The 10,673-nt window shown below is 32.4% G+C and overlaps 2 protein-coding genes across 2 annotated transcripts; both read left to right on the forward strand.

Moving 5' to 3' along the window:
* The first annotated feature begins 432 nt into the window (after positions 1–432).
* On the forward strand, positions 433–3,213 carry LOC106649686 (ras-related protein Rab-21). The gene is made up of 6 exons (XM_014367243.2): positions 433–537; positions 613–872; positions 940–1,266; positions 1,894–2,061; positions 2,143–2,261; positions 2,334–3,213. The coding sequence occupies exons 3-6, from the start codon at positions 1,132–1,134 to the stop codon at positions 2,575–2,577; spliced, it is 666 nt and encodes a 221-aa protein (XP_014222729.1). The 5' UTR covers positions 433–537; positions 613–872; positions 940–1,131; the 3' UTR covers positions 2,578–3,213.
* Positions 3,214–6,809: 3,596 nt separating this feature from the next.
* Positions 6,810–7,451, forward strand: LOC111693655. Its single transcript, XM_023458979.1, has 4 exons — positions 6,810–6,835; positions 6,908–7,047; positions 7,118–7,250; positions 7,331–7,451. Exons 2-4 carry the CDS (start codon positions 6,908–6,910, stop codon positions 7,406–7,408), a joined length of 351 nt encoding a protein of 116 aa, XP_023314747.1. The 5' UTR covers positions 6,810–6,835; the 3' UTR covers positions 7,409–7,451.
* Positions 7,452–10,673: the final 3,222 nt, after the last annotated feature.

Raw genomic sequence — 10,673 nt, forward strand, 5'->3', positions numbered from 1 at the left:
ATTGTACATTGTATACACATTTTGGCAAATCAGAGACCTCCTCGCGGGCTCTCGCGTCGCTCGTTGTTGCGGCGGTCGACGGCGGTGTGTTTACGCGCGGACAGCGACATCTGGACGTCAGCCGCTCTAAGCTCGGGCCCGATGTTTACATTATTATGTTTCTTCTGTCCCATGCTTCGCTGTCGGCCTGCCTGCCTGCGCGGCGGACATTTGACGCGGCGATCGCTGACTGCCGCCGCAGCATAACAGACGAAATTCGTTCGTTGCCGCAGTTCATTGTTGCGGAGGATCGAGTTCGACAAAATCCAACTAATTGACATAGTGCGATGCCATTGCACGATATACGGCATTTGCTCCGGAATTTGCGATGTGTCCGAGGAAAAAATGTTTGCACGCGAATCTCGGCCTGTCTCGCCATCTGACGTTGGAATGCGGATACGCCGCGTAGCAGCAAGAAACTCATTTTGAAACTGACGTATTTCGACTGATTTTCAGTCGAAGATACATCGCGATGATCATCGAGTAAGAGATGTTGACGTACGATAAAAGTCATGGGGTTTTCTTTTGGAATCGTCTGCTCGGTGTGAAATCTGTCAATTTCTTTGTTTACAGCGGCCAGCAGAAGACAGCAACAGCAGCAGCCAGCACAGCTTTTGCAGATTATATGTCGGACCGTCTGCGAAACCGTCACGTATACCGTTGACTCATTGATATGGGCGCAAATCATGTGTTTTCCCGACTCTGCTTTTATAGTCATTGTCGTCGTCTTTGCAGCGCTTGCACGCAACACCGACAATAGCAGCAGCAGCAGCAGCAGCAGTAGTAACAGCCTCAGCCTCTCGGCACCTAACAAAGTGACAACTCGTACACCTGTAATTCGCACAAAAAAAACTCGATACCGCTGATTTTCGCTAAGTGTATTGGTTTTTAATCCTTTAGACACATAAACGACTGCCGCTGAGATATTTACACGTTCGTCCGTCGAGGACGATGCTGAACAGCTGACTTTACTTTCGAGTGCATGGATCATTAGCACCGCAGTGGCAGAAGCAGCAGCTATACAACAACAACAAAGACGACGGTACTCGATTGAAAAGCCGAGCCATACTTCTCTCATTGAAGATCGTAACGATGGCTGAATCGAATCCGACGGGAAATTACAATTTCAAGGTCGTTCTGCTGGGCGAAGGCTGCGTTGGAAAGACTTCGGTCGTGCTCAGATATGTAGAAGATAAATTCAATGATAAACACATATCAACGTTACAGGTGAGCTCAATTATTGAGGTGTCTTATCTGATTATAATTTTTTTTCTCCGTTTGTCGTAAAATAATCAATCTAATTGTTACTCATTGGGACTTTAAAAGATTCAAAGAAAATTTGAAAGAATTTACTTGCAGAAGACTTAAAGATAGATATCATTTAATTTAACAAATTTTTAATTTCTATTTTATCTTGGGTACTAATTTTGCCAAAATTCAAGTGTAACAAGCATGATTGTGTTAAAGAAAAAATAATAACTGGTATATATAAAAAAAAATTACTTGATAAATTTAGGTTTCAATCATATTATATACAATTAATTTAAACATAAATTCAGAATTTTTAGCAGAGCTCACTATTATTTTCATTGATTTTTTTAAAATAAAGTCAGCATAATAAACATTTGTTTGAAACATGAATAATTTTATTTTACTACTCATTTGTCAATGAATTATTTCTTTGAACTATACAACTGTATACTTATATAAGAGCACTTATAAGGTAGCTATTGGTTTCATCCTGTTTTTTAGGAACCTGTTTTATCTTTGTAGCATTTTATTGCTGTAGAGTGAATCATAATTAATGTACAAATTATCCTTAGATGTTTCTAATGTTAAATAATTTGTTTTCAGGCCTCATTTTTCAAAAAAAAATTAAATGTTAACAGTAAAAGAGTTAACTTGGCAATTTGGGACACAGCAGGACAAGAAAAATTCCATGCATTGGGGCCTATTTATTATAGAATGTCTAATGGAGCCGTATTAGTTTATGATATAACTGATGAAGAAACATTTCAAAAAGTAAGTAATAGTATCTGAGAATTAAAATTCAGCTCATTTTGAAGCTTTTCACGCAAAAAAATTATATTTGAAAATTTTCAGGTAAAAAGTTGGGTGAAAGAATTGAAGAAAATGCTAGGAAATGAAATTTGCCTGGTGATAGCAGGCAATAAAATAGATTTAGAAAAAGAAAGAAACGTTTCGGTCGAAGAGGCAGAAGAGTAAGTCAATTTTTTATTCTTCGCATAAGGCAAGTGCTAAATCTTTCAACGATGTGTAATTATTTTTTTCAGGTACGCGCGACAAGTCGGCGCGGTGCATTATAACACTTCCGCCAAATTCAATCACAATGTTGAAGAAATGTTCCTTGACCTAACGCAGCGCATGATGGAGCAAGCCCAAGAAGCTGAAATGCGCTCGAGCTTGACACGCAACAATAGCCAAAGACGCAATGTCGTTGTCATCGAAGACGAATCGATGGAAAGTGACCAGCCACGACCGCGAAGCTCGTGCTGCGGTGGCAGCAGAGAATCGTAATTACACATTGAAACTTCACGAATATTACAATTTTGTTTTGTATACAATTGTCAAGTTGCAGAGAAATTGTAATGCAATGTTATACACGAAAGTTGAGCCAAGAGTATGGGTAGTTTGATTAAATGCGTTGTTGTGGAACAATGCAAAAACTTTCAAGCCGCTATGCTCACTGTGAAACTGAAATTTTTTCAACACTTCAGAAAACTTGGTTTGCGCAATTAAGAATTTGTGATAACTTTAGCCATATATTTATAAAATGAAGAAAGATAGGTGACGACAAGTTTTCGGTAAAATAGCGTTACAATTACTTGATCATTTTGATTCGTCTTTGATGATAGTTTGTGCAATTGTTATTGGAGTCTTTGTTCATTCTGTAAATAAAAGAATTCGGTGATTTTGTTAAATAAATGAATCCAGAACAGGATATTAATGAGGTTACTAATGGAGTTCTTTCTAAGAAAGCCAAAAGATCGACTATGTTTTAACTATAACGAAGTAATATTTGTAAAATATATAACTCATCTAATGTGATTCATTTTCATACATTTTAAAGGAATTATCGCTTCCTTTGAGCGGTAATGCAATTTTTGACTTGCGTTCGATGGTGAGACTTTTCCACGAGTATGGCTTGTTTGCAATACCACAAAATGATAATGTTTGACAAATAATTTAAAGCACAAATTTTTTGATAGAAAGCATGATTTTATATTAATTGATTGCAATGCAGCAACCAACTACAGATTTGATACGCTTTTTACGTAAAATTTAAAACAGTTTTTCACTCAATGAAAATCGTCTTACAAAAATATATAAAATGAAATCAAATGAACTAGCTATATCATTTGTACATAATACTAATGGCATTTTTTATGTAAAAACAAAGAACATAAAATATATGATTGTTCCATATAACTTTTTGTGTATTCTAATTCACAAAACAAAATTCCCAAACTTGATAACGTTTCAATTTGAATAACGCGTTAGCAATATTTGAATCAAAGTTGGTCACGTCCAATACACGTATTTTTCTTCATTTCAAAATGTCGTATTAGCGATTTTTCAGGGTCCTATATTCATAATTATCATTCCAAAAAACTGGAGTGTTTATCGAAAGCAATTGATCTAAACTTTTGAATAAACAGATATTCAGTACGATTAGCAGAATATATTTTACAAACTTGAAAATCATCGTTTCCACTTCAAAAATAAATTTTGATTGTGTTCCTCAAATGAGTTCGAATAAAAATTGTATGAGTTGAAGGTGTTATTTTCCAATCGAATCAGTAAAGTTCCAATATTGCATTCTCCTATAAATCAGAAAAGATATATTTAATGAATTAAAAGAGATAATCTTTCTGATGAGTTGATGCACTTACTTCCAAAAAATTAAACCCTTTGAATTAATTATTAGATTAAAAAATTGAACGTCTAGTTTTCGAGTAAATATTCGTGTATTCAATATCACGAATTTATTTTTATATGATATACGTAATATTTTAATTATTAAATTTATAAAATTTTTTAGTAGTTTCCAATTGTTTATTTCAGTAACTATGCATTGTCTTGAAGTAGGAAGTGCTTGTAAAGTAGCACAAATACCCTATTATAATGAAGACTGCAAGTAATAAGAAATCTACGACTCTATGAATCAATTTTTTACATTTTTCTTCATCAGTATTAATATTTATGAATGTACTTGCATCAAAGAAGCATTAATTAATACATAAAAGCACTTATTCAGAAGTGATGAATTCTTTATGTGAAACATTAAACTTCAATTTACATCACTTCAACTTTTCATTAATGCAGTCTGTTTCAATTTGGACTAATATGAGACGATTGAAGTATCACCAGTACCAACGAGCCAACGATCACGGTACCAACGAGCTTTCGTTTGAAAGCTTTTTGAAAAAAAATGATGGATCATGAAAAATTCGTGGATAAGGATGAACTGTCTTCAAAATTCAAAGACAAATTAAAATTGAATCAATTCTCACAAGTTGATATAATTTTTCGGATTTTTTTCATATTCCCGAATCAAGATAAATTTATCCATAGGATCGGAAAAGTTTTAATCATCTTTCTTTTGTGTGTCCTCACACTTAGTACGGTAAGATTACTATATTTTCATATTATATCGTGAACAATTACCTTAATTCAAGATCGTCAGGCCCTTAAGGCAATCGAAGAAGCTAAAGAAGTCAACATCGACATCAGCAGTTTAGCAGAGTGTTTGATTCAAATTTCGTTGCTGTTATGTTATAAGATAGTTTATATTCATCTTATAACAAATCCTGATAAGGTTATTTTCTTTTTATTGGAAATGAAAATTATTAATATATTTTTTAAAACTAAATATTAGTTTAATTTCACCGTGACAAAAGTGTATGTATTTTTTAGTTCATCGCCATTATCTCAACAATTATACGAACATACGAAACCAATGGTGCATCACAACAACAAATACTTACTGAAACAATTGGAACAGCTTTTACATTAACAAAATATCTATTAGGTAAAAACTTTATTTTTCACAAACATGGTTCACGAATAATTTTGATACGTTTACAGTACTGTGGTTTCCATTAGTTGGTAGCTATGCTGCCTCTCCAGTAGTTATACCAACATTTCTAACTTGGATTTCGCCTCAAAATCAAACTTATCAAAAATCATTACCTCTCAAATTAGAAGTTTTCATCGATGAAAATGAATACTTCTATTTTATTTTTGCATTTCAGTTTGTAATCACATATTTCGTTTGTTTGTTTCCATTATTATTTCACTACTTCCAATGTGTGGCTATTGGAATTATCTATGGTCAACTCCGTTGTTTGCAGTACGTTTAAAATTATTTATCATTTTTTTACTGACGAACTTTTTCTCATTCCGCACTAATTTATGTTACCTTCATTAAGTATACTTTGATTATTAGAATGACATTATATTATTTTAATTCTATTGATTCGATTTTCTTTCTTTTTAAAATATTTTTCATAATTCTAAAAGCTATATTTTTCGACGAATTCTTTCCAAACGTTTTTTTTATCAAAATCCACTCTTGCAATCAACTATTTCTTGACAATTAAGGAGCGAGAGAAGAGATAATTGACTGACAACTTGAAACAGCTGAAAAACATAATTGGGAAAATTTCACGTTTTGTTACCGTCTTTCAAATAATCGCGTAGAATTCATCTCTTTCTTTGTGGAATTTCACTATTAGACCGTCAGACAGTGAACGATAATACGTCCTGATTTATCCACTTATGCCCTTGAAAAGTCTGAAAGATACATCGATAACAAGCTCCAAAACAAGTGCCAAACTATCATCTTTTCATAATGGCATAAGTTAAAAAATCAGTACACAAGGCCAAAATTTGTTAAAAATTTGTTATACAAATAAAAAAAAAATCGCCAAGCTAATACGGCGTAATATTCCGTTTTTTGAGCTTGTTATCGATGTATTTTTCAGACTTCCACGTGGATATTAAACTTATATTTTATAATTATACTTGAAATATTTTAGTTTTATCTTTATTTTAGATGTCGCTTACAAGAATTAGACGTTCAAGATGATTCGAATATTGCCAGGGTCGAAAAACCACCTAACAATTTAATTTACATAAAACTGAAAGAGATAGTTCATCAGCATCAAATTTGTATTGAGTATGTAAATATTTATTTAAAAAATCTTGAAGTAAAGTTTTTATTCACTGACATAAAATTGCTTGTCACACAGTGCTTTTTGTTTATTTGGGTTCCAGACTGTATGAGCATCTGTGTTCTACAGGGAGTTTTATATTTTTTTCCACACTCACGTTAATTGTGTTCAACTTCATTTTAGATGGGACAGCGGTAAATATTGAAATAATTAACACCTACAGTCAGAATAAATTAATTGCCAAATCACGATCAATAAAAAATGACACTCATTATGTTTCATTCGTATTGATGAGAACTAGCTTGAGAGTCAGTTCGGTCTTCGGCGATGATGTTGCCCGGAGAAGGAAGGACAGGTCTCGGAAATAGTATAGAGAGACGGTTAAATTCCTCTGCTCTCGAGTCGAAGTCTCGAAAAGCTCTCGTATAAATTTATTTTAATTGTTCTTACAAACTACAACCGTTACATCCCTTTCTCTTATTTTCGTACGCGCTTGTTTACAAATTGATCTATCGTCGACGCGTACCGGCGCCTTAACTTACACATACATCAGTATATGTGATGATGATGAATATGAACTTCGTGCTACGTTTTTTTTAGTAACAAATAGTTTTAAAATTCATGCAGGGTATTGAACAGTTTCATTTGATGTATTTTAAATTTATATGCAGATGGTAATTTTATTCGATTCGAATATATATGGAGCCGCGAGAATGTTGGTCGCATATACTTGTGCGATGATAGCTTTCATGTGCATTTGTGTTCCAAGTCAACTAATGAGTAATGCCAGCAACGATTTCTTTACTCAAGGGTAAAATGAGATATAATAATTATTACTGAATTATCAAATTGTATATCATTTTTTAATATGCAACGTACAGTTATTGCACCAATTGGTATAATTACCGACCAAGCATGAGAATCAACTTAATGTTCATAATGACAAGGGCAATTAAAACTTTTGAAGCTCGAGCTGGACCAATGATCGATATGAATTTTGAATCGTTCAGCGAAGTAAGTAGATCAATTCTAATGTAAAAAGTTGATCGATTTACTAATCGTAATGATATATAATAATAATAATATTTTTATAGGTCATGAAGCGATCGGTATCATTTATCGCAGCTTTCCGATCATTATACGCTGCATATCGAGAGAAACAGCGTGTGTAAAATTTCATAATCTGTAAGATTACAGATTATAAGTAAGTTGGTTCAATGGCAGTATCAATGAAGCAGTGTATGATAAATCAAGCCTAAGGCAACGATTACAAAAAAATCAAAATTATCAAATTTATTTCATAAAATCAAAATTATCAATTAATTTTATGAAAATGGCAATTTTAGTTTGTTATACTATTTATGCAGAGATCGAGGAGCGCGCTCGCGCTCGCTCTGGCAAGCATGGCAGAGAGAGTTGCTGCGTACACTATCCTTATCCACTTGATCCTCCTTATATACAGCGCACTGGCGTTTTTCGCTACTCGCGAAAACTCTTTTTTCCTCTCATTTGAATTTGATAACAGATATTTTAATTTTAATCCAACGATTTATATAACATACCGAAAAAAGGTTATTTCAACGAAATATGAGCGAATTTTTTATCCTGCAAACAGTAGTCAGAAAATTTCGATCCTGTTTTCCGGAAAAATTAACCGATGAAATTGGCTGAAATTTGGTGAAGTTGTTCATAGCGACAATACGGAGGACTCCACAGAGCCGTTTTTCGAAAATTGATCTAGTAAAAAAGTTATTTAAATTTACACTGTTAATGCTCGGTCGGTCAAAATCGGAGCTTCGGCATCACCTTAATGAGCTATGTTTGAAATGAAATCAAAAATATTCTGACAATTATTTATAGGCAAATTTGAAATTTTTTATTTTCAAATTTTTGGGATCATTTATGGGAACTACTATTTCAGTACATATCACGAAAAGTGAAATGATAATTTCGTTTGATCATGTAAAGTTATTATTAGTATGAAAAAACCTTGCTTATGTCTCTACTTGCCCGGGGGTCTCAATCAAAATCGATGCGAAACTTACAACATAATGAAACGAAAACTTTCAGTACATTTTATAAATTTTGAAGTATAGCTGAATTCTTTAAATTACGCATTCAAATTTTGGAGTGTCATTTTTAAATTAATTCATGCTCATAATTAAATATTTGCAAACATCAATTACATTAATCACATGCATTAAATTTTCATTAACTCATAGACACATCTCCTCTAAAAAGGTTTTCATATCAAAAGGAAAAAAATTTCAGTCTGACTTCCTCACACTCTCCAAAAATATTAAAATAAAAAATTGTTTTAAATGTAAAAGAAAAACCATTTTCAACAATAAAAACTAATATAATTCATTTTTCAATGTGCATTAAAATTTTTATATTAAGTTCAAGACGAGTGCGAGTGTCTTGATTATTGTATTATAATGTAAGATTGTCAAGTTGAATTGTAAGTATGAATAATTATAATGTAATGTATTGCTGTAGTCAAGAGGTGCGGTAGCACCTAGCCGGCAAAGTATAAAAAAAATAATTATTAAAAAATTTTTTTAAAAAAAATTATTAAAAAAAAAATTTTCGCGAAGAAATTGTACAAAAAAAATTTTTTTTTAAAAAATTTTCATGGAAAAAAACATTTTTCAAAATAAAATTTTTATGCAATAATTTTCATAAAATTATGTTTATAAAAAAATATAATTATTAAAATAAATTTATTCCATTGGCTTATTAGCTAAGAAATGTCGGCTAGGTGCGGCGCACCTATTTTATACGTCTGTACGAGAGAAATAAAAAAAGGTAGTTCTAGTTAGGGTACTTCTGGTATTCGAAGTGCTACCAAAAAGGTATCATTCGATAGGGAATTGAAAATAATGAACTCATGCAAATTTTCAGATGATTTGGTTGATTGGATAAAAAGATAGAGCCATCCAAATTTTTTTTAGCGTGAAAACACGTTCTTTTCCGATTTTTGTCAAACATGAGTCAGCCACGAGATCTCGGGGAATACTTAACCAATCGAAATTCTGACGCAAGATTTAGAAAGGTATGCAGCTCTACTCCAATAGTTCACTATCAGAATTTCCGATTTCCCGAAAAATTCCTCTTTTAAATCGATAATTGAGTGAAGTGCCGTATAGAGGTTATGTTTCAAATATGTTTCAAATTTCGTTTTCATGTCAGCCACGAGATCTTGGCGAAAAAAAATTTTAACCAATTTCTGTCCGGTGATTCGGAAAGGTCTTGCGCCGTACTACAATAGTTCACACTCAGAATATTCAATTTTCAGAAAATTTAGAGCTCTTTATCGATTCGTAACTCGTGTGCCATTTTGCGATATTTTTTTTGTATACGCATGAGAAATCGTTGCATTTGCCCATTTTTAAATTAAATACAGAAGAAAATAGAATTGTTATATTGGACATTATACGGACCTTATTGGATATTATAAAAAGTCATTAAAGCCTCTGTCCTACAAGTTCGATTGATTTTGTTTACATGTAATCCAATAAGGTCTGGGCACGCAAAGTGATATTTCGCACTGAAAATCTGAGTGCAGCATAAGCAGAGTGTTGCTATTGACTATGAGTTGTTTCATGATTAATGGGCAGATAATATTAACAAATGTAACTTTGACTATTTTTTAGAGATTTTAATATTTTAATGAATTATCTTTATAGCTGTTGTAAATAACACTTCAAAAATCTATATATCCCGGGTCACACTGTATCAAATAATTAAAAGTACATCTTTGACGATTATTTAGATATTTCAATATATTTTATAATTCTGTGGTGGAAAGGCATAACGACTTAAGGTAGTTCCCTCAAAAAAATGACTATCGATAAAGGGTCTTGAAATTTTAACCACATATTATTGACAGTGCTATTCATATGTGTAAGAAATTTCAGGAAATGTAACCAAACCATTTCGAGTCAAATTTTGAGTCAAAAAATCACGTTTTTTGTTTTTAATGGCAAAATAAACGATGATAATATTTATTTATCGCAAAAATAACACCGGATACTGAAAGAGCATACCTAAAACCCCTGGGTATGGATTTTCAAGAAAATATTTTAACTTTATCTATAATTTTTTTACAACGGAAAATTCATGCACAAAATTGCACTTTTGCGCGTTAATGGGTTAATATGAGCACTGCCCGATAATAGAATCATATGTAAAAGAACGGTACATGCACTATGCATACGAATCGATTTGGAGAATGACAATTGGTTCATTATATTCGTTATGAAATAGAGTCTAAAACGGATACGCCACTTTCTCATGCATATCATTATCGCAAAAATAGTTTTCGATAGTATTCACGTACATGGTAATCCTATTAACTGATTTCAAAATATTAGATTGGATTTTTCTTGAGAAACAAACTCATGTAAAATATTTGCCATTTCATACTGAATTTCA

This window comes from Trichogramma pretiosum, unplaced genomic scaffold (genome assembly GCF_000599845.2).
Source record: "Trichogramma pretiosum strain Unisexual culture from Peru unplaced genomic scaffold, Tpre_2.0 scaffold37, whole genome shotgun sequence".
Lineage (NCBI taxonomy): Eukaryota > Metazoa > Arthropoda > Insecta > Hymenoptera > Trichogrammatidae > Trichogramma > Trichogramma pretiosum.

Coding starts and splice junctions, on each gene's coding strand:
- LOC106649686 (XM_014367243.2), top strand. CDS start 1,132: ATGGCTGAATCGAATCCGACGGGAAATTACAATTTCAAGGTCGTTCTG. Junction 1,267..1,893: donor AACACATATCAACGTTACAG/GTGAGCTCAATT, acceptor ATTTGTTTTCAG/GCCTCATTTTTCAAAAAAAA. Junction 2,062..2,142: donor ATGAAGAAACATTTCAAAAA/GTAAGTAATAGT, acceptor GAAAATTTTCAG/GTAAAAAGTTGGGTGAAAGA.
- LOC111693655 (XM_023458979.1), top strand. CDS start 6,908: ATGGTAATTTTATTCGATTCGAATATATATGGAGCCGCGAGAATGTTG. Junction 7,048..7,117: donor AACGATTTCTTTACTCAAGG/GTAAAATGAGAT, acceptor TGCAACGTACAG/TTATTGCACCAATTGGTATA. Junction 7,251..7,330: donor ATTTTGAATCGTTCAGCGAA/GTAAGTAGATCA, acceptor ATATTTTTATAG/GTCATGAAGCGATCGGTATC.